We start from the raw sequence: 23,189 nt of genomic DNA on the forward strand, positions 1-23,189 counted from the left end.
CCAATGGACTGGCATCACCAAGCGCACATGCGGGCATCATGAGCTTGGTGTCCATGGACATGCTGAGGAGCAACATGAGGCAACGTATCTTAAGTTCTGCCAACGTATCTGAATACCGGGCATGTAACCTCTATAGAGGTGTCCTTGAAGATTTGCTTTGAAAAAATTCAGTCCCTCCCTGGATCAAGCCGCTGCTTATTCTTCTTAGGAACATCACCTTTTTGAGATGAACCACCAGTCCACAACTCATTCAAACTTTGTTTGGAATTGAAAAGGAGCATGAGCAAATCGTTGGATGGTTCAAATTATTTTGAGGCTTGAACATTTTCTGCTCCCCCAATTTCAATGTAGTGGCTGGAGTATATATATATGTACTATTGTGATCTTTAGAAGAGAAAAATTCATATTGATGCACACTGTTAAAAGGTTCTACACTATCTGCCGATTTGTACCAACTACTGCACTGACCTGAGAAGAGTCAAAAAACAGTTTTCTCTTATACCCCAAAAGGTATATTTGTTTAAGAGGTTCACCTGGCTTGAACTACAAGCTACTGATGGATGGTAGGTCAGAGCTTGAGCTCGAGACAAATACAAGGAAGGTGAGGAGGAGGCGAGGGAGTGGAGCCAACGACGGCTTGGATGAAAGAAGAGCAGTGGCCGGCGACGCAGATGAAGGCGAGGAGGAGGCGAGGGAGTGAAGCAGACGACAACGTGGATGAAAGGAGAGCAGTGGTCGGTGCCGCAGATGAAGACGAGGAGGAAGTGAGGGAGTGGGGCAGACGACAGTGTGGATGATAGGCGAGCAGTGGCCGGTGGCACAGATGAAGGCGAGGAGGAGCCGGTGTGGCGGATCAAGGGAGAGAGCACCGCCGGCGGCGGGGACGCACATATGGGAAAGAGTTTGTGCGTTGGGAGAGGGAGGTGAGAGCACCAAGCCAGGATGCGGCTTGGCTCGGCCCAGCCATGGAGCTGGCGTTGCAGACTCCCCGCTGGCCTCCTTGGCAATACATGTTGCGCCTGTAGGTATTTTTATATCCTTCCCACCTCTTGTTCTCTTCTCACCTAGCTTCATGTACTCTGTCTTATTTCACTACTCTTTGTGTCATAAATGTTCCTGAATTGGTCTTTGTAGTGGTTGGGTGCTTCCACAAAGCGTGCGACTGTAGCAAGATGTAGTTCTCGATAAATCGCTATTAGGTGTTCTCTTCTCTGTCGGTTTTTTGTTTCTCTGGTTTTGATTTCCTAATATTCAGTTTATCTAAACACTACAATCTGTCAAATCTGAGAGAGAAAAGGAACAGAAGAACCGAGTAGAAGAATTTGATCTCCTACGTACACATATGAACGGCAATATGCGTGCATAAATTAGCTCCAGTTTCATATCAGCTTAAAAGAGTACATGTTTTCATAATTTGGTGGTTGATAAATGGAGGAAAGTTCCAGGTAAAAGGATGTGGTAGAGGGCGTTTCTCTTGTTGGGGTTGCCCTGGATGTGAGAATCCTACTTGGTGAAAGTCATCGGTGTGTTTCTCTGCCTTATGTCATTTTGTACAAATATATGGAAGGTTTGCTCTGCCTTATATCATTTCTTATTACACATGGCAAAGCTATACTCTAGAATTAATCATTATCAACCACTTTATAAAGAAAAAATGTGACTATTTTAGCAGCCATATGTTCATGATGTGAAATAGGTTGTAACTTTGTAGCATCCCATATGTACTAGACAATACAACAATATTTATCCCGTTTCAACACGGGACTATAGTATTTATTAACACTGTTGCCGCTATAAAGGAAAGGTACATATTCTTTCATATCTTTTTATTTTATGTCGTTGTGTAGTTTGGGTGTTTCCTTTTGATTTCTATGTTCTTAAATGATCGTAAGTGATATTTTGCTACTAGATGTAGGGTTTTATAGTGCCTTTTGGACAGTGCAATACATCATATGTCCTACAAAGGAGAAATATTTTTCCTCTGTCGGCCTACATATAAATTTTCCAAGTTATGCTAGCTAGCATATGTTGCAACCAAAAAAAATGGATCAATTTCAGTTGTGCAGGCATAGCATACGCTTGATCAGCTTTCTTTTCTCGAGAGAAAGGTATGCTTTAAACAAAAAGGATTTGATCACAACTTGTATTAATAAATCTCCTCGCTGTTCCCAACAATGCACTTAATATTTTTGCAGGAATATATGTTGTGCGAATCAAATAAGTGTCTTAGAAGAAAAGTAAGATTCCTTGCAAAATAGTATAGGACAAAGCTCTCGCTGCTCCTAATTCTGGATTCTGCATAATTAACAAACATAGTAAACTTGCTTGCTTTTTGCATATTCCTTCAGTTTATTAACTAACAACAAGGACACTGCAAAGGTGCTATATTCCTTCAGTTTATTGTAATTCTCCTTGTGAAAGCCTTTCTTGTACGCCAAAGTTTGTGTAGCTAGCATGATTGGTATGATTCGAATCTTGATTTATAGACCTGTGAATTGTCCATGTTTTATCTTTTTTATAATTTATTTATATTCCGTTTGCAAGAGCAAACTTATACTCTTCAAATCTTGTTTGAAGAATGGTTGTGGCGTAAAACAGGTAACATGATCGCTTTTTTTGTGCTAACTCCAGCTTCACACCAGAGGTTACATACATAGCAAAGAAGATTCGTGATGTTGGCTCTAAGTATATATATTTTATCTATGAGCGACCAAAAATGACGATGCGGTTACATCGCCCAGTATAGTTGGCTCATTATATTTGGGTATACTATAGCTAGGAAATACTATATAATTCTATTTTACATCATTGTTTGAGTCTTTTATTTGTGTACAAACTAATGGCAAAGCCGACGGCAAGTGAAAGGAAGTACAAACCACCTTATATTATTTCTGAAGGAAATGTTGCGAGGGACACGGTCATGCTTCATTAACATTGACAAGCATGAGGATTATTGGAGAAAGGAAGTAGTTGAAAATGGCATGTGGGGGCGCGGAGAGTCTATGATTTAATTTTATTTCATTGTGAAGATTGATGGACTGTCATGACAAAACATAGGGTGTGTCTTGGAGTGTAAAGGTAATTATTTCACATGTTAGGAAAATCCTTTTTTTAATCCATAGCAACAAACGGATATATAGCTATTCCTACCCATACTATTTATGACATGACTGATGGGTGAATGGTGATATGCCATGCCATATGATGCTCACCTCATATAAATGAAGGCTCCACATCCCCAACCTGCTATGACTTTGATAATGGGTGTAAACAACGGTTACATGAAGAGTTGATGCCGACATGGTGAAAGGGCATCGACGGTAGAATGTAAGAGAAAAGATGACAAGTATAGATAGTATGTATGGAAGAAGGAGCTGATGCACGACTAGAGGACGTGATGATGAACTTATCACTTCTCCAGAAAAGAGAAGAAAAGGCTATGTGTGCTTATATAAAGGAAAATCTATATGTCATTCCGTGGCAACGCACGGGTATTTAACTGGTTGCTGGGAAGGGCAGCATGGTAAACTCTCTCGGCGCTTCCCACCGACCGACGGCCTCCTTTTCAAAGCCCCTAGCGCACTCCACGGGTACACAAAACACCAGGGCAGTGGCGAGACAGTAAATAAGCGCAGCATCCAGTGTCAGTTCCTCAACCCGCCCTCGGTCATTTAAACCCCGCATTCCGCAGTTGTGCCTTTTCCTGGCGTCCATTCCCCCACTCGCTGCAACTGCTCCAGGGAAAAAAGGGAGTGAGCCGCGGAACAAAAATTCTCCATCGCTTCCGACTCCTCGATCCAGTCGGAGCGGCGCCGGAACGAATGCGGGAAGCGGAGGCCGCCGCCGCTCCATCTGGTGAGGCATTCGTCTGCTCTGTCTTCGTTTTTCTCGGATGTTTTTGGTGCGGCCTCCTCGGACCTGGGTGGGGGGTTAGCTTGCTTCAGCTCGAAGCGTGAGGCAGTGGGTCGATGAGCAGGCGCTGTCGCCTCCGGAATCTGGATCCGCCTTCTTCCGTTCTGTTTTTTTTAGGAGCCAGGAATAGTGGTCGAGTTGGTCCTGCCTGGATCTCTAGGGCTTTGGATTTTTGTCCTTGAGGGATTTGTGGTTTTTTGGATCCGGGAGCCCCCGCGGTTCCGATCACTGTCCATTTCGGATTCAATGCGTCCAGTGCTTAGTTTGGTAGCTCAGGTGAAAGATCTGTACTGATGTTACTAGAATTTTGTCTTTTGGGTTTGAATTGTATCTGTTTTTCTGCTTCTCTGATCTATGAATCTGGTTGCGTTAACTAAGGAAGTTGAGGCATACTTCGCTCGTACCACATGCTGTTTAATTGCTAGAAGCCTATAAGTTTGTCTCTGCTGTGGGAACATAATCAAGCGGAATGAATGACTTAGGTGTGGAGTTGGTTCGGTGAATACATGCACAATCAGTTTGCTCTATGCTTGGTTGGCACCCCCATGCTGAAAAATAACCTGCATATTTCGGCGTGGAACATTTAATCAGTTATTATAGATGTTGACATGTTATCGTTTGTGACCTTGGCAGTCGCATTATCTCTCTTCTTTGTTATCTGTTCCCTTTTGCAAGCTTTGTGACGTTTGTGCTGATATTCCTCTTGTCAGGTATTTGAAGTGGACGAGGAGCTGATTCGATCTATAAAAATTGTAGTATAGGAGTTGGGGTCTGCGCTTGTAGTTGTGGGCAAAATGGAGAGGAGAGTTGCTGGCGACGTGGAGCTTGATTCTGCAGTGTTCCAAGTGTCCTTGACCAAAAACAGGTGATACACTCGTTCACAGCTAATTGAGCTTATGAAGTGTGGTTCAGATTTTCGTCGCTGCATTTGGCTGAAAACTGTGTTTCATGGATATGGCATATTGAGTCTTTTATGATTCACAATCTCTGATATAAGTTCTGACTCGCCCAGTATTGTGAAACCTTTCCGTCATCAGGTATGAGGCAATTGCTTGTAATGGGGAGAGCGCCGAATCAGTAGCATCTGGTCCTTTTGACCAACTAGTCCTGCACTTGGAAGATGCCAAAAATTTCCAATCACGTTCATCAAGTGGCTCTTTTAAGCTGTTATTGTCTGGGGATGGAAAAGGCTCTACCTGGTTCACAAAATCCACCTTAGAGAGGTATTTCACCTTGACCTTTTTCTAGTTCCTTTTGTTTCTTACAGTTGTAATTTTAACTAAATTGAACATCCCTACCAGATTCCTACATATCGTAAATTCGCCTGATGCATCAAAAACGGCGAATGGAATTTTACAGGAAATGTCTCAGCTGGAGGAAACTAGAAAGTTTCATGATTATCTACAGTCCAAGGTATCATTATTTTGCCCCAAAAGAAGTAGACCAAAGTTTCTGTGCTAAGTTTGCCTGCACATTTAAGTTTTGATCTTATCTAGAAAAACAGCAGATGCTGTAAATAACAAAATGCATCTTTTATGTAGGAACAACAAAATCTTATGGGTGGTGCGCTGACAGGTACATTCAAAGAAAGTTTTGCTTCTTCCATTGTTCTTTGTACACGAAAGCCATCACAAGCTTTCAGAGTGTATGGCTGTATGCGATATGGCTTTGTTTTCCTTTTTATGAAGCCTATCTAATCAAATTTCGGATTCACTTTTACCATTTTTAGTGCTATGAGTGGTGGACTTAATAACGATTTAGTTCTATTCTTAGAGCCTGTTACTCATTTCCTGGTTGAAATCACATTTTTTGTCGAGCCTAACACTCAAATAGTTGACGAATCACAGTACTTCATTGGTGACTTTAGTTAGTTCCTTGACTGTTTAGTTGGTGACTTTAACCAACCATTGTGTTTTGATACCTTTAAGACAGCAGACCACTACTTTGTTGGCGCATTGAGGCCTTTGACATACTTTCCTCTGTCCATCCTCTTTGCTTGCTAGTGTCCGTATATAACCAATCCTACCATCGTACCCATGATTTTTTGTCTATCAATAAAAGAAATTCAGCTGCCTGCTGCAAATTCTAGAAATAATCTATCTGTCAAAGACGTGAAAACATCATTTTTTTCTGCTGTCTTGCACAATATGGCAAAGCCTCACATATTATTTATATATGCAAACACATTTTGGCAGATACTATTTGCTCTAGTTGAATAAGTTCAACCCTTCTTTTGACTTAAAAAAATCCGAACCTGGGGCATTTGGTCTGGTATAAAATGCTTTGATATTCTAAAATATTATCTTTGGTTTTGCTGAAAATTTTCACACTTCACATTTCTGCATGCGCACCAATGCACATGAAAGTACTCTATTAAAAAAATTGTGCACTAAAAACGTATAGGTAACTGTTTTAAATCGTCATGGATATTTAGTTTTGACTTACAAGCAATTTCTATGGATGGCAAGGGATTTCTTTATAGAATGTCTTATTCTGGCTTATGTTGGTACAGTGCTCAGTTTATGATGATATTCTAATTTGCAGGTGGTCTCTCCAGTACCATTGGCAAACCACAGCAGGTAATTTCCATTTGTGCAAAACCTCCGACGGCTTTATGTTTTTGTGCATTTTTATGTTTTGTTTGCTCACATTTTAGTTCTCAAAATTACTTTCAGGGAAATATTGGCCCAAATTCCTCAGTGGCTACAAAGTAAAGCCTTTTCTTTTTTCCTTTTTTTGTCACTCTATTTTGCCCATCTATTAGTTGACATTTTCTATAACTAAATATTGAAGGAATGAGTTACTTCGAGCACTGGATTTGAGGCTATCAGCACTGAAAGAAGAAATCTTGGTCTTATTGAGTCGAGCAGTTGGCTCTAAATTGTTGAATAAAGAAGTATCAGATTTGTCTGGTTTTGTTCAGCATTTTGGGACATCAGAGTTTAGGTGTGCCGCAAAAATCACTACATACTTATCCTCTTTTTATACCCTACAATCAGGTCATTTCTAGAAGATTTTTCCACTGCATTTTTTTTTGTGTGATACAAGAAGCTAATTGTTTTTATTTCTCGTTTTGCTTTAGTTGGTTGATGAGGTGTCTACTGTTGATCCGGGATTGCCAGCCCTCTGTGCTCCCCCCACACCAAGCTTCTACCGCCGAGAGAAAGGATGATGCACTTGAGACTCGTGATATCAGCTCGCAAGCCAATATCCAGAGGCCCATTACCAATAATGTTTCCCCAGCAAAGCTTGCACAAGTTGAACGTAAAATGTCAATGGAAAGCGATGATTCCTCCGAGTCCAGCGATGAAGATGAAGCTGTTGTTGAAAGAAGCCGCCCCCTTATGAGATCTGCTTCTCCTAGGAGGTCTGCTTCTCCAATGCGAAGGGTTCAAATTGGGAGATCAGGATCTCGCAGGTCAACGCCAATTGCCATCAAGAGCCTAAGTTACTTCCCTCCTAGCCAGAGAGTTGCTTTGGACAAAGATGATGAAAGCAGCTGCAATGGTGAAACAGACCAGCCGCCAAGGAGATCCGACAATAATGTAAGAAGAATGAGCGTGCAAGACGCGATTAGCCTTTTTGAGAACAAGCAGAAGGGTGAGAATCAGGATTCTGAAAGTAAGAAAGCTGGCTTGGTCGCTACCAAATCAGTACTGCGTCGATGGAGTTCAGGAATGGGTGACTCTCTGAACAGCAATACATCGGAAGAAAAAACTTCAGATTCTACATCTCAAAGCAAATCTAACAATATGGCTTCTGATGCAGAGAAGAATGAAGCTGAATTGCAGGCTGAGGCAGATGCAGCGCCAAACAGTGTAGTTGCACCTGAGGCAGGAAGTTACGATGCTGATGGCCATGGCATCACGGTGTCGGAAATGGAAAATCTGGTCTCATCCCACACTGAAAATCTGATCTCATCCCACACTAACATTTCTGCTGAACAAACACATTCTGGGCAGGAGTCAAACAGTGACAGGGCAATGGCCTCTGCTGAGTGGAACCGCCAGAAGGAAGCCGAACTTAATCAGATGTTAATGAAAATGATGGAGGTCATGCCTGGGAAGTTTGCAGGCGCCAATGTAACTGCTACCGGGCTCATTTCTGCAAGTGAGAAGAAAGGCGGACTTCAAAGAGAGAAGCGAGACACCAAGGTTCGAACAGAGAAAGGTGTAAAGCGACCAGCAAAGGAGACGAGCACCAAACTGTTGAAGGAATCCGTTGGGCAGAACAGAGCAGCAGTTACCCCAAAGACTAGCATCATAACAGAGAAGCGTAATTCACCTATTCCACAAAGGACAAGGAGAAATTCATCACCTCCAGTCCTGCCAAAGGAAGTGATCTCAAAGACACCAGCCAAAAAAAGTTCCCCCAAACCATCACCTGCACCAGCTACCCGTAGTTCATGGTCAGGATCTTTGACTAAAGCAACTAGTAGTACTGCACAGAAAACTAAAAACTCTCCTGGAGCAGTTTCAACATCGACACCAACTAGCCGGAGAAGGACCATGGCAGCATCCTCTGCACCTCAGCCGATTTCAAAGGTGGAAAAACCCCTTCAAGCAGTGAAGAGCAAGAAAGAACCTGTGACTGCGACAAAGCCAGCCATTAAGGCGCAGGAAGATAAGAAGACAAGGACAGCAACAAAGCCAAGCAGAGTGGCTAAAAGTTCACCTGCATCAGAAGAAAAATCAAGTGCAATGACAAAGTCAGGCATGTATAACAAGGTCCCCAAAAAAAGCAGTGTTGTACCAGTAGAATCCAAACCCGTGAAGAAAGCCAGTGGGTTTAGTCAAGGCGTTGGTTCTGGTGCTGTTAAGAGTAAAGTGCCGCAGCTTAGTGATTCTTCAAAGGGCAGTGGAATTGTTACCCGTGCGGAAGATAAGGAGCAATCTCCTGTGACAACCGAGCCAACTACCAAGGTACCAGAGGCTGATCTTGCTCAACCAGCACATGATGTTGATGAAAATTTAGAAATTTCGATCGATAATGACTTGCATGTTGAAAAAACAGAAAACCCGGGCTCGAGTTTAAGCGCACCCGAAATCGGCTCCAGTGACCAGGTTGAGCCCTCTGTCGTTGAGGTCAAACCTCTTGACGAGGACATGGACATCTCATCAGCTGCCTGGGTAGAAGTGGATCATCAAGAAGTTACTGATGTGGGTGAAAGCGTTACAGGCGAGGAAGTCACCTCGCCAGCAATTGAGCCATTGCCGTCATCAAGCCCAAGAATCCGTCATTCCTTGTCACAAATGTTGCAAGCAGATAGCAACGAACCAGAAATAATAGAGTGGGGAAATGCTGAAAACCCACCCGCAATAGTTTTTCATAAAGATTCTCCAAAAGGATTCAAGAGACTTCTTAAATTTGCTCGGAAAAACAAAGGAGACAACAACACTAATGGTCTGGCAAGCCCATCGGTGGTTTCTGATGGAGAGGATGAACAAGAAGAATCCGGTGCTAGTGATGGTGTAAATTCCAGCAGGAGAACTTTTGATGGTTCCAAGACTAATAGCATCTTATCAGGTACTTTTCCAGCCATAATTCAGTGAGAGCTTCTCATCTAACATACTGTAGTTTTTCAAGCTCACGCTTTAGTGCTTGAGCCTCTCAGTATTTTGCATCTAAAGTTCCTTCCAAATGTGCACGCGGCAACGTAATAACGCAAAGCAAATCTACATAAACAGAACAGCTATGTGTTTCTGTGAAATATACAGCCACTAGAGTACCGTTGTCCCTGAATATTTGTCATGTTCACGAAATAATTATTTTCCTATATGAATAAAATTCCAGGTATACATTGTTGAATCTAAACCTCCTATTTTTCAGCTCAATCAACCACCAACAGCTTCAATGCCACGAGCTCGGATAGGCTACGGGACAGACCTGGAGCTGCACCGTCAACTAAAGGCTAGTTCCTTGTACCCAAAACAAAATTATGTTCACTTGTATTGTATCTAGAGTTGAGTAGACGTGAAAGCACCCCTAATACATTCATTTGTGCCTCTTTGTACTTGCAGCAGCATCAAGGTCATTCTTCTCCCTCTCAAACTTCCGGAGCAGCAAAACCGCCGAGTCAAAGCTTCGATAGATAGCATGCATGCCGTTGTTATACGTGGCCCCGTTAGATGTAAAAATGGTTTGAGGTGATTGATTGTTGAGAACGGAGCCAGGTTGTTTGTATCCGGTTCTGCTTTCCCGCTGTCTCCTTCGTCTTGCTGTACATCTTTTAAGTATTTTTGGAGTTGTTTGAGAGGACTGGTATGTTACCTTTCTCCTTCTTTCCTTTTTGCTGGTGATCTTGACTGATAACTGCCGCAGAAGACAGATTTAACTGCATCCAGTTAGTTGGTTATATCAGGCAGCTTGACTAGAACTGATTGATGATCCACTGTTGGTGTCGCCAACCTCTGAGATTTGAAGCTAAAACTCTGAAGGCTTATATGACTTGTTGTTCCAAGTTCTCATTTAGCTGTTTGGCGTCAAGATTCTCACTAAATTTGTTCTCATTTAGCTGTTTGGCGTCAAGATTCTCACTAAATTTGTTCTCATTTAGCTTTTTTGGCGTCAAGATTCTCACTAAATTTGTTCTCATTTAGCTTTTTTGCGTCAAGATTCTCACTAAATTTGTTCTCATTTAGCTGTTTGGCGTCAAGATTCTCACTAAATTTGTCCTCATTTAGCTGTTTGGCGTCAAGATTCTCACTAAATTTGTCCTCATTTAGCTGTTTGGCGTCAAGATTCTCACTAAATTTGTTCTCATTTAGCTGTTTGGCGTCAAGATTCTCACTAAATTTGAGTAAACGCTCCTGATTAGATTTCACTCGGTTACCATGATCTGAAATGCTTTTTCAACAAACCTCTACCCAGGAAAAAGAGGCCCGAAATAGACACCGCAACCGCATACGATCACGCCACACATAGATACAGACAGAAGTGGTGGACATCAGTCCATTCAAAGGGAAGAAAAAAAATACATAGGTGAGCCCAGGTGGACATTTATTTACTACTGCACACATAAGCATGGCCGTGCCCATCACAGGTATCCAGCAGCGACTTAGAGAAAGGGAAGGGGAGGGGCAGATGAAGGATTCAGAAGGGAGGCGCCAGAGACTTGGATAAGAGTTGGCTCATAGTGACGAGGGGCCTCAAAACCATGGAGGTTGATGAGTGTGGCCGCAACGTTAGCGAGCCCGGCATCCGGAAGGTCCTTCCGGAATCCAGCCCCTGGCGCAAGCCCTGGACCTCCGATGGCGATGGGGACCTGCAGCGTGCCGGGTTCAGTTAAGAAAGACGGTGAGAACTCGAGACACTCGTCGTCGTTGGACGTGGGATGATGAAGCAAACAAGCATATCCGATGCGGACTCACTGGATTCAGTGTGTGCGAGGTAAGGGGCTGCACATTCCCGTCTTTGTCGCGAATTGGTTTCCCGGATTTGTCTCTTTTCACCATGTCCTCGGCATTGCCATGGTCTGCGGTGACCACGAAGATGCCGCCTACTTGTTCGATGGCGTCAAGAATAATCTGAATCAGAGAGACAATTGTGACCATCATACAGTAGTAAGCAAGCAAGCACATCCTTTCACGCGTCAACACCAGCTCCATTCGTGATAGGCGTGCACTGCGGGGATGCCATGCGTACGTACGTACGTACCTTGACGGCTTCATCAGCGGCCTTGCACCCAACGATGGTGGCTTCAAGGTCACCTGTGTGCCCAACCATGTCTCCATTCGGGATGTTTACCCGTACCTACAAAACCACCACGTCATTCTTTTCACTACTACTAGACACCAGTACCGTAGTACGAGTAGTTGCTAACAGTTACTCCCTCTGTACCAAAATAATAATAATAATAAATACAATTATTTTGGTAGAGAGGTTGTACAAATGAGTACTATCTCATTTGTCTACTTGCACATGCATGCATGGACTTATGCTTGAGGAGCATCTCATTGTGCCAAGTACCTGATCAAATTTGCCACTTAGGATGGCACCCCGTGCCTTCTCTGCAACTTCCACGGCCTTCATTCTTGGCTGTTCATTAAAGGCTATACCAGTGTCACTTGGAATTTCTTCGTATTTCTCGAGGTTTGGGTTGAAGCAGCCCGACCGGTTCCCGTTCCAGAAAAAGGTGACATGACCAAATTTCACAGTCTCGCTACATGTCAAAACCACAAGATATGCTCAAGTATATACTAGAATGTTGAGAGATAAGAGAGGCTCTTTACACAGCACACCTGAAAGTGTGTACCTGCAAGCGTAGATGCGTACGCCATTGTGCGCCAGGTACTCACCGGACGTCCTCTCGATCTCCGGGGGAGCAACAAGGTAATGACTTGGCAGCTTCAGTTCGCCGTCATACTGAAGCATACCAGCATAGCGAACCTTGGGGAATCTGACACGGTCGAATTTGTCGAAATCCTCGTACTCTAGCGCCTTCGCAAGCATCACCATTCGATCAGCTCTGAAGTTAAATGTCACAACAGCGTCTCCATCCACTATGGGCCCGACCGGGTTCCCGCTTTCATCGACGACGACGAAGGGGGGTAAATACTGGTCATTCGCCTTGGGATCATCCCTCAGCCTTTTCACGGCTTCATGGCCATTTGGAAACTTGTGTGGGGCTTCACCAAGAACCTGGGCATCCCAACCACGCTTCACAACTTGCCAATCATTCTGCATAAGAAGAAGAAATGCCAAGTTATAATTGCAATATTGCTGCTGCAGGGTACATCCTGCAGAAACACACTTTTCTTTTAAAAGCAGGATAGGAGAGATCACCTCATAGCGGTCCATTGTAACATACATCCTGCCTCCACCAGATGCAATTCTTGCGTCAACGCCCTTGTCCCGTAACTTTGCCAGATCATTCTCAAGCGTCTCCACGAATGTGACACTGCTGCCATCCAATACGTCGCGACCGTCCGTAAGGATATGAACCCGTATCCTCTTGGCTCCATGTTCACTAGCCCCCTTCAGAAGCAGCTGCCAGAGCCCCAAATCATTAACATCAGCCTGGAACTAGTGCAGAATTAGCTCTGTTTACAAGAAATGGCGTAACCTGCAGCTGATCGATCCTTGAATGCACTCCCCCATCGCTCAGCAAACCAATGAGGTGAAGAGTACCAGTCTCAAACGACTGCTGGATGTACTTAAAACCCTCCCCCTCATATATCTTCCCAGAGGCGAGCGCCAAATCCACCAGTTTTGCACTGCACATTGTGCTCAAATGATCACTAACCTTTGCTTAAGTAGTTTCACCAAGGTAGTTGTACTGAAATTAACTCGGCCGCGTTGGAAATAAATAGCACCCAACTCCTCTTTGGCAATAAATAACTCGCAAATAGCAATTTCAATATAAACAATCCTAAGGAATGAAATTCCCTAAAATACCTATGAAAAACCTTTGAATCAAACAAGTCCTAAGGAGTAAGATTGCCGCCTTCAATAAGCATATAAATGAACAACTCCCTTATACGGCTTCACTAAATTTTCATAACACAATGCAAATCTTATTATTCTAGTTCTAGTATTACTAGTTAGGATAGAGCGTCCACGAGGCTAGGCTTTGGGTTACGACTGGTGCTAAGAAACCAGGAAAATCTGTATTAAATGAGTAATTGCCATGCCGTGTTGCGTGGGTTCTTGTTTTTTCGAAGTGAAACCATAGAGCAATTGTTCTACGGCAAATATATTAAGTAAAAGCGTATATATACAGATGGAAAAAGAAAAACCTAGCCTATCATACAAGTTGTACATTTATCCAATGCCTGCTCTAGGAAAGTTCATGATTAAAAATATATACTCCCTCCGTCCCAAAATAAGTGTCGCACATTTAACACTAAGTTAGTACAAATTTTGTACTAGAGCAACTACACTTATTTTGAGATGGAGGGAGTACTATAGTAGCAGCAAGTCAGACTTTAAAAGGGCCCTCCAAGAGTTGATTGATGGATTATGGGCTCTAAAAATCTTGCCATTTCTTTGCATCCAGATGTGCCAACACCCCATAATAATGATGCCAAAAGCAATTCCATTGAGAAGTGTCTGTATGGCCATATTAATCTCATCAAGAACTGAAATTCCTCTGTTCTTGAATCCCAAAATGGAGTCCCAGCAGCTCAATGCAAATGGGCAGTCCCAGAATAGATGAAGAGATGTTTCTTCTATGTTGTCGTGGCATATTTCACATTTATATGAAGGAAGGTGAAAGGATTTTCTATGAAGAATATTTCTTGTGCTGGCTCTGTTGTTAGAGCATATTTCTTCATGTGTGATTTTGGTAATTGATGACAATCCTTATGAACTAATGGTTGCCTTGAGTTATATTCGAAGGATTTGTCCATAGGCATTTCTTGAAGTCCATGTGTTAGTTTCAAGGAGTTTATATGGTGACCAATGTGGTATTCAAGGTTTTATCCAAAGTTTGGTCATGTGAGAGTTGAGCTTATTACAACCATGTCTTGAAGAAGAAGATCGTGTGAATATTCATATTTACCTTCAAGGCATCATATTTATGAAGAGAGAAGATACAACACAAGATTGATCAAGACTAAGTCAGAGAGTGAATCAAGCTGATCAACACACTAAGCGTACAAGATGTACCGAGAGGGATCAAGTGATCTGATGGTATGGTAATCATTGTCCATTACGCTTTGTGTACTAACCCATGGTCTACATGAGAGTTTTATGTGGGGTTAGGTATGTTTCCATGGGCTTGCGTCAAGAGAAAGATCTCATACATCCCATGAAGGATGACATCAAGTGGTGATTGTCATCAAGATTATGATGTGCAAGTTTAAGTGAAGCATCATGGAGAGATCATGCCTTAAACTTGACGTCCATTATGATGACAATGGACTTGTGAAGATGTGCCGAAGAGTGGCTCACCCATAGTGGAGTATGGGCGAGCAACCAACTAGTCTTCATCGAACCAACGCAATCAAGAAAGGTGGTCCATCTTGAGGAGGACAAGATCGTCATCATCTAGCTCAAGTGGACTGTGCGCAGGGCAAACATTTGTCCTTGATAGGTTTCTATTTTTACCGGTCTCAGGGTGTTAGTTGAAAGACCGAGTTATAGGGTCGATTGCCGTACTATCAAGGGGGGCTCTCAACTGAGTAGCTTGATCATATCGTTCATTGGTAGTTCAAACCATTGCATTCTTGGCATCATCATCTTTCTTGATTCTTGGTTGGATTTTCTTTTTGTGGGTCTTAGAGCTTATGGTCATCTTCATGATAAGTTCGAGTTCATCGAAAACGGAGTCCATACACATCTTCTATGATGTTTTCGATGTTGGAGTTCTTGCCGGTTCTTCATTCATAGAGGTTTCACATCTCTATATCATTAGCATTTTTATACTGCCTCTCCTTCGCTATTGGATAGCTCTTGTTGTCCTGAATCCAACAAGCTTGAGTTTGCTCGATTCGGAGCTCATTGGTAGAAGTTATGGCAGTTCTGCTCTTACCTGTTTTTTTGATACGGTTGTACTGCTTGTCCAAGCGGTTGTACCGTTTGACCGGTACGTCCGATGCAACTACCGCCCTAGGGGTGATACTCTGGGGTTGCTGCTCTTAGGTTGGTGCCAGCGGCTGTACCGCTGCCTCCAAACGGTTGTACCTCTTATGATCTGGCCAACCCTCGAGAGTAGCTTCACGCGGTTGTACCGGCCCACTACCTCCCTACCACCGGTCTGGGCTCTGTCGTGGGGCGGTTCTTGGGTGATGGTGGCCCGGTTGTTCCGGTCAACTCGTAGCGGTTGTACCGCTTGGGACTTAGCCACCACCCGTGTTCAGTCCTGGCGGTTGCACCGGTGCAACCGCTGTCTCAACTACCACTCTATGGTGACTCCTCTCTGTTTTAAAGCGGTGGTGGAGCGGTTGTTTCGGTTACTCGTTTCAACGGGTACTATCGCCCGCGCCACCGGTTATACCGCTCGGTAGGGTTTTTGCAGGGTACCCTGTTTTCTGATTGTACCGGTATGCATATCGGTCGTACCGCTCCTATGTTATTCTGCACATAACGGGCAGATTCGTGGGGACCTATAAAAGGGGGTCTTCTTCCCTATTGGAATCTATCCTTTGAGCTCGTGTTTTCCCTCCATTGTTGACCTTCTTCGAGCTAGCTAACTCTCAATCTCTCCAATGATTCTTGCTATTTCTTGAGGAAAAAGAGAGAGGAGATCCATATTTCCACCAATCACTTTTTTCTCTATGTGAGGGGAACCCCTTGGATCTAGATCGTGGAGTTCTTTGTGAGCTCCTTGTTCTTCCTCTCATATTTCTTCATAACTTCTGTTGTCATGGTGGAATTTGGAAGTGAGGGACTTGACCATTTCGTGTGTTCTTGCCATTGCATTAGTTGCATCGGTTTGAGTTCTTCATGGTGATACGTGGAAGTGAAGTTTGAGAAGCTTATTACTATTGGGTGATTGGTACCCTAGAGCTTGTTCCTCTTGGGTGCTTTGGCGCCCTAGACGGTTGGTGGTGCCTCGGAGCTCAATCATTATGGTGTAAAGCTCTGGACAAGCATCGGGTCTTTAATTAGGTTGTGGAGATTGCCCCGAGCAATTTGTATGGGTCCCTATGACTGCCCCAAGGGTTATCATAGTGTACAGGTTTAGTGACCGCCCCAAGCGTTTCCATTTGTACGGGTTCGATGGCCGCCCTCAAGGGTCCCTTAGTGGAATCACACCATCTTGCATTTTGTTTTAGATTTTATGTTTGACTAATTAAACGCTAGTTTTATTTCGCATTTGTTCAAGCCTAAACCGTAATTATCTTAAAGCGCTTATTCACCTCCCCTCTGGACGACATCCACATCCTTTCATCTGTCATGAAGGATGAGCCAGAAGAAAATCTTGTATCTTAGAATTACTGAACTCTTCCACAAAGCTTTAAACAATTGGTGTGCCAAAGGTCTAGATGATAATCTCTTGTAAAGTTTCATAGAAGAGACGGTAGGTCCTCCGCAAGGATATTTCCATTTATCCTTGCCGTCAGAAAATTGGATGTCTTGAGTAATTTGTTGTATTTCCTGAGGCTGCTGAAAAGCTTGCACAGAGAGTGGTGTATGAAAGTGCTGGTTAATCTGAAAGGCTTGACAGAAATCCTGGATCAAAATGTGCTCTTTGGAGCAAAAGGAGAAAAGTTCAGGGTATTTATTCATGAGATTGCCTTGACCCCAATCATCTTTTCATAGAAGAATAGTGGTTCCCTGTCCAATGACCTCTTGTGCCATTGTTTTAAATTCTGAAATTAATTTAGCAATACTTCTCCACCATAAAGAGCCCCAGGTTTTGGGATGACCAAGCCATCAAGGTAATATGTGTTCCAAATGAGCTTAACCCAAGGAAGGTCCTCAACATTGAAAAATTTGTGTAAATATTTCATGAGAAGGCATAATCAGGGCATGCTTGATTCTTGAGAGGTGTTCTGGTGAGATTGTTTTTCATGGCTTCATTAAGAATTGATTGAAGCAGATCATCTGCTAACACAAACAGGAGAGGAGACAAGAGGTCTCCCTGTCTAACACCTCTTTTGCAAAGGAACTGTTTGCCTGGAACCTCATTGAGAGGAAAATCCTAAACTGAAGATCATATCCATCCACATCAACCATCGGTTGCCAAAACCCCTAGCTTTCAAAATGTCTATTCAAAAGCTTTCTCAAAATCTAAATTCGAAATGACAAGCTCTTCTTTTGATGCATGGCACCAGTGAATGAATTTATATGCCCATGCTAGGCAGTCTTGAATAGATCTTGCTTTAAGAAAACCATATTGAGTTGTATGGACCAGCTGCAGAATCACTTTTTGCATTCTGTTTGCCAAGAGTCTGGTAATGATTCTAATGGAGCAATGCAACAAAGAAATAAGCCTGAAATCATTGGCATTGAGTGGACAGTCTTTCTTAGGAATAAGAGTGAGATATGATGAATTGATGGACTAAAGGCTTATCTTTTCTTGAAAAAATAAATCCTCAATGAATGCCTACAAATCAAGGGAAATTATCTCCCAGCAGTGCTTGACATAAGTAATGTTGAAACCATCTGGTCTGGGGACTTTATCATTTGGAAGATTTTTACCACATCGTCAATTTCTTCTTTGGAGAAAGGTGGCTCAAGAATACAGAGGTGTAAAAATATGGCAAGGTGTGCTTGTCGCGGCGGTCCGCGGGGTGCCGCCCGAGTCGCCTCCGAGAGACGACGCGGGGGCTTTTTTCCTCCCTCTCTAAATTTGACCCACCTAATTGTGGCTCTTTGCTGCCAGTAGATCTTTTGCAAGTTTAGAAGTGTAAAAGGATGATCCTTAAGGAAGACCCTGCCATGCCATTCTGCATTAGCCAGTTCTCTGAATTCATCAATGGTATCAAAAAACAGAATTGCCTCTTTAGTGGCCTGAATAGGGGAACTAAGTTTAGATATAGATTTAGCCCAGATTTTCAATCCTTTTCTTAAGCTCTTGAACTTAGCAGAAATCCTTTTAGCACTATCTGAGATGTGAATTTCTTGTTCTCAATTCTGTTTGACAAAATCTTTAAAACCATAAATCTCGATCCCGAAAATTTCAAATATGAAAACTGCAGCTTTGGGAATGTGAGTGCCAATTTGAATAAGACAGGGAACATGATCAGAGACCGGCCTTGCTAGAGGCAAAGCTAAAGTGTTTGGATATTGGCGTGGGTTCTTGTAATATTCTATTCTCCTATCATTTAATAGATGAGGCAAATCTTTTGCCTCCTTTTAGTAAAGAAGATTAGGATAGAGCTAAAACATGTGTACATATTATTACTCTCTCGGTGCTATGAGACGAAGGGAGCGTGTAGTGAGCTAAGATGAAGGAAAGAGCGGAAGGCGACGACTGCGGTGGCCATGGCCGTGGAGGAGCGAGGAGCTTTGGTGCTGTGGTGTTCGGTCTCTTTCCTTATTTATCCGCTACTCCTGCAGCCATATTATGCCGGGTAGGGGCTTAAACGGGCCAATACTTATCGTCTGGGCTCACCTAATCCGGGCCTTGAGAAACTCCGGCCCACTAAAGACCCCCTCTCCGTGTCCGAACACACCAATTCTTTCTCACCAAGCGGCGGCGGCGGCACCGTCACCGTCACCAACTCTTCTTCTTCCTCCACAAGAAAAGCAGAGGCCGCCGCCCCGAGACCCCCAAACACTTCCTTTCCTCAGCGAATCCAAATCTCGTGCGAGAAATTTTGCAATGGCGTCGGCAGCGTCCGAAGTCGATCCCGCCGTCGTTGAGGAGCCGTCTAGCGCCGGAGGCAGCCGAGAGGAGGCGGCCGAGACAGAGCCGGCGGATGGGGAGGAAGAAGGGGAGTGCGGGTTCTGCCTGTACATGAAAGGTGGAGGTTGCAAGGAGGCGTTCGTGTCGTGGGAGGAGTGCGTGCAGGCGGCGGAGAAGGAGGGCTCCGACATGCTCGATCGCTGCTCCCAAGCCACCGCCGACCTCAAAAAGTGCATGGACGCCCACGCCGACTACTACGCCCCCGTGCTCCAGACTAAGCAGACCGTCTCCGACCAAGCCGAAGCCGCCATCGCTGCTGCCACCGCCGATACAAACAAGAACCCCTCCCCGGACACTGATGAGACCAAGATGGAAGAAGCTCCTGTCGAGTCTGCCGCCATCGCTGCCGATGAGAAGGAGGTGGTGGTTGAGCAGGCTACTTCCTCCACGGCCGCCGAGGGGGTGAAGAAGGAAGAGGCAATCGTCCACGAGGCAGAGTCCGTCTTTGGGTAACTATTAGAGCTAAGGTCCTGTTTGGAACCACTCAGATTATATAATCCAGTTTTTATGATCTATTTTGTATCCAAACAGGATAGATTATGATATAGATTATAAGAACTAGATGGATAGATTATTAAAAACTCACAATCTACTATACCCAGCTAAAATCAGATTATGGATTACTAATGACCCGTTACCCTTGTAAAGTTGGAGATAATTACATTCCTGCCACCGCTACCCTTCTTTTTTAAAAAAAAATATAGAGGGCAGAGAGGTCATTATGCAATGTAAAATCTGGATTGCAGTTTATATAATCTAGCATCCAAACATGTCTACCTAGATTATTTTTATAAACCAGATTATATAATCTATCTTCGTAATCCAAATTATCATAATCTATTGTGGTTTCAAACAGGGCCTAAAACATGTGCATATAGTATACTGTACTATTATTATTCTCTCCGTCCTACTGTATAAGACGAAGGAAGCGTGTAGTGTAAAAACGATGTTATATTACGAGACGAAGGGAGTAGTAGAGAGCAGCGGGCGGTAGTGGTTACCCTTGGGCATATATCTGGCCGGCTCCTAGCGCATTGTGTCCGACCTCGCTGTTGCCCATGTCATCATCCGTAGGCAGCCCCACCGCCTTGCCGTGAGCTTTGATCAGCCTCCACCTCTCCGGAGCACCCTGCCATGCAACCTCACAATCAGGCAAAGCATCTCCAGCGATCCGCATGTAGGAAAGGAACCCAACCGATGAAGCAGCGTGAGGAAAGAGAGACGCAGAGTCACGTTGGTTGGTAGTACGTACCTTCTTGAGGGCGTCGAGGGTGGGGGTGTCGGCGACGTGGATGCAGTTGAAAGGGTCAGGCGGCGCCTCGCCCCAGCCGTCCAGCACCACCACGCCCACCACCTTCCCTTTCCCCAGCCTCGCGTGCTCAGCCAGCTTCCACGGCCTCTCCTCCTCTGCCCCCGGCCTGCGCGCCATCATGCGTCCGGGAGCACCACTCTCGTCTCGTGTGGTCGTGATGAAGGAGGAACGAGCAGCTCGCCGAAACAGGGCAAGTGTTTTGCTGCGTTCTGGACTTTTCTGAGAGAAGCGGTGGAGAGATTGCTGAGTTTTTGTTTGTAGGAAAAATCGGCCATGCTTGTTTCCTCTCGAAGGGTCTGGGCGCCACGAGGCAGTTAGGAGAGGCACAAGTGTAAAGACGTGAGGCGCTGGTCCGCCGATGAACCTACCTGACAGTATGATGCAGACACATTGCCCTATCTATGCGATACACATGATATTTTTTTAATTAAAAGAATGGCTTCGGACATGCATCTACTCCCTCCGTCCCTAAATATAAATCTTTCTAAAGGTTTCACTAGTTGACTATATAGGAATGTATATAGACATACTTTAGAGTATATAGATTCATTCATTTTGATTCGTACGTAGACGCCTAATGAAATCTTTTAAAAGACTTATATTTAGGAATGGAGGGAGTAGTACAAATGCCCGTGCGTTCCACCGGATAAAATATTAAATATAAATTGCTCCACGTAACATTATGCAGCAATTTTTAATAGAATATTTGCAAATGTCAAAAATAAGGTCAATGTGACCTTTCAGTCTAACAATTATGATCTTGACGCACTCGATCAAGCAATGTTAGTGCAACATGACTGTAATGACTGAAATTGCTATCTTTCCTCTAAAAGTAACAGAAATAAGGCAGCTTGCAAAAAGTTCGGCTGTTTTTATCTGTGGTGAAGACCGACCCATTGTCCTTCCTAGGTCGCAGCTTGATACAAACCTTTCTTAAAAAGCGAAAAAATGCCCGATACAAATTATAGAATGCTGCTAGTAGTTACGAATAATTTTTAACAAAGACGTTATCAATTGTCATCACTGACCAGAGATGGTGAAGACCGACCCATTGTCCTTCCTGAGTCAAGTATAAAAGAACATCAAGTATAAAAGAACATCTCAAACGAGGTCAGATCAATATGTCCATTCATGCCGAAGTAGACACATCCCACACCAACAAAAGTTCATCCAACTATAGCTCAACAAGAAAGGCACATCTAATGGTGGAAACATGAAATGATAGTACATGACTATAGAATCTATCAAATAAAAAAAAAAGCCCTCATGGGAAAACCAGTTCATATTGTTGCACTCTAAAAAATTATTGAAGAAAAAGCAAAAGGTCATCTATAGCCTCTAGCAAACTTTTGAAGACAAATCAAAGAGTTATCGCTTAGACTCTATCCAAATTGGAGATAAAAGATGTTAGAACAGTAAGGAAATTTTGTGATGTGTGAGATTAGGCGTGCCTAAGTTTAAATTTAAATTAGAATTCATGCATGTGAAATAACATCTCTGTGCAACATGCAGGTACATACATATACTATTATAATATACCTCAACAAAAGATACAGCTTTTGTATACATAAATTAGGACATGCAAACATGGGTTGTTAGTATAACATAGCTGCATTTGATGAAAGAAGAAACCCCATATCTACACTGACATGTAATATTATCGGTTTCTTGAACACGTCGGTCATGCTGTTGTCCATGTATTGGATGCAGCTTAGACCATTTGATGTTATGAAACTATCACAATTATTTCACATAGACATGGAAGATAACTGTAGTCCGCAATTTGCTCATTGAGTTAAGTACGATATGAATGGTATTCAAAGGAGTAGGCGACCTATCAGTTGCAGCAATACATCCGGCTTCTTGGACATTTCTTTCTCCTTTCTATTCAAGCGAAAATAGGATAAAGCTACTTTAAAACACACTACACAGTTTACAGCAGAAAGTGCAACACATTATAATCCTCGCATACCATTTTCTTGCTAAGTTTTCTAACATTTCCTCTATGTTGCTTTTGCAAATATATAAGCAGTTAATTTTCTTCTGAAATTAGCCAGCAGAAAGTGCCCACATATGCATCTCCTCGGCCAGCAGTCCAGCTTGGTGCTTCTTTGTTTCTGAGATAAGTTGGTACTGTAACAACAAGAATCAACCTATAATATTTTTCTTCTCACAAGAATCACTATTAATGTAAATGCTATTTGGGCCCAAAAATATATATTATTAGTGTTCTTTTGATGCTCTAAACTAAATGCAGATTTGCAAAGGCTAAATAAAGGATGGAAGATATGAGAAGCTTACCAGCTTGGTGGCATTCCCGAGGAGCTCAAGCTTGGCAGGCTGTGACAGCCCGATGCCGACGTTCCAGAAGATTCCCCTTTTCTTTCCGTTTCCGTCGTGTGTCTATTTTTATTTGTCGCTTCATCATCGCATCATGCACATCATCTGCATTGCATCGGCGTCTCCGTTGCCGCCCGTTTTCAAAACTTGCACCCGTTGTTAGTTGCCGGTTAACGTCGTTGTTCGTTCCGAGCCTGACCGCACACGCACGCGCCCGCGGCACCGTCGTAACTCTGTTTTAAAGCGCGTATAAAACTTTCTCCGTTTGAGCTGGAATTTGACGTGCGATCTTATTTTAATATAGGTAGACCGCCTGTTGAGTTTCGT

The 23,189-nt window shown here is 43.4% G+C and overlaps 3 protein-coding genes across 5 annotated transcripts; 2 read left to right on the forward strand and 1 right to left on the reverse strand.

Annotated features, from left to right (window-relative positions):
* The first annotated feature begins 3,664 nt into the window (after positions 1-3,664).
* LOC123448731 (COP1-interacting protein 7-like) lies at positions 3,665-10,383 on the forward strand. 3 transcript variants are annotated; one of them, XM_045125718.1, is made up of 11 exons: positions 3,682-3,855; positions 4,623-4,777; positions 4,950-5,135; positions 5,214-5,325; positions 5,454-5,487; positions 6,457-6,491; positions 6,588-6,622; positions 6,706-6,858; positions 6,995-9,438; positions 9,742-9,822; positions 9,936-10,383. In XM_045125718.1, the coding sequence occupies exons 2-11, from the start codon at positions 4,707-4,709 to the stop codon at positions 10,001-10,003; spliced, it is 3,219 nt and encodes a 1,072-aa protein (XP_044981653.1). In that variant the 5' UTR covers positions 3,682-3,855; positions 4,623-4,706; the 3' UTR covers positions 10,004-10,383. The 3 variants fall into 3 exon arrangements, with proteins under 3 accessions (XP_044981654.1, XP_044981653.1, XP_044981652.1); XM_045125717.1 differs by having other exon boundaries at positions 3,683-3,855; positions 9,933-10,383; XM_045125719.1 differs by lacking the exons at positions 9,742-9,822; positions 9,936-10,383 and having other exon boundaries at positions 3,665-3,855; positions 6,995-8,834; positions 8,926-9,045.
* LOC123448732 (2,3-bisphosphoglycerate-independent phosphoglycerate mutase-like) lies at positions 10,128-20,780 on the reverse strand. The gene is made up of 9 exons (XM_045125720.1): positions 20,463-20,780; positions 20,212-20,339; positions 12,977-13,127; positions 12,697-12,900; positions 12,167-12,591; positions 11,881-12,073; positions 11,569-11,664; positions 11,283-11,438; positions 10,128-11,176 (listed from the first exon to the last, which is right to left on the reverse strand). The coding sequence occupies exons 1-9, from the start codon at positions 20,640-20,642 to the stop codon at positions 10,970-10,972; spliced, it is 1,740 nt and encodes a 579-aa protein (XP_044981655.1). The 5' UTR covers positions 20,643-20,780; the 3' UTR covers positions 10,128-10,969.
* LOC123448733 lies at positions 19,023-19,838 on the forward strand. Its single transcript, XM_045125722.1, has one exon. It carries the CDS (start codon positions 19,127-19,129, stop codon positions 19,661-19,663), a length of 537 nt encoding a protein of 178 aa, XP_044981657.1. The 5' UTR covers positions 19,023-19,126; the 3' UTR covers positions 19,664-19,838.
* Positions 20,781-23,189: the final 2,409 nt, after the last annotated feature.

The sequence above is a fragment of the Hordeum vulgare genome, chromosome 4H (assembly GCF_904849725.1).
Source record: "Hordeum vulgare subsp. vulgare chromosome 4H, MorexV3_pseudomolecules_assembly, whole genome shotgun sequence".
Taxonomy (NCBI): Eukaryota; Viridiplantae; Streptophyta; class Magnoliopsida; order Poales; family Poaceae; genus Hordeum; species Hordeum vulgare.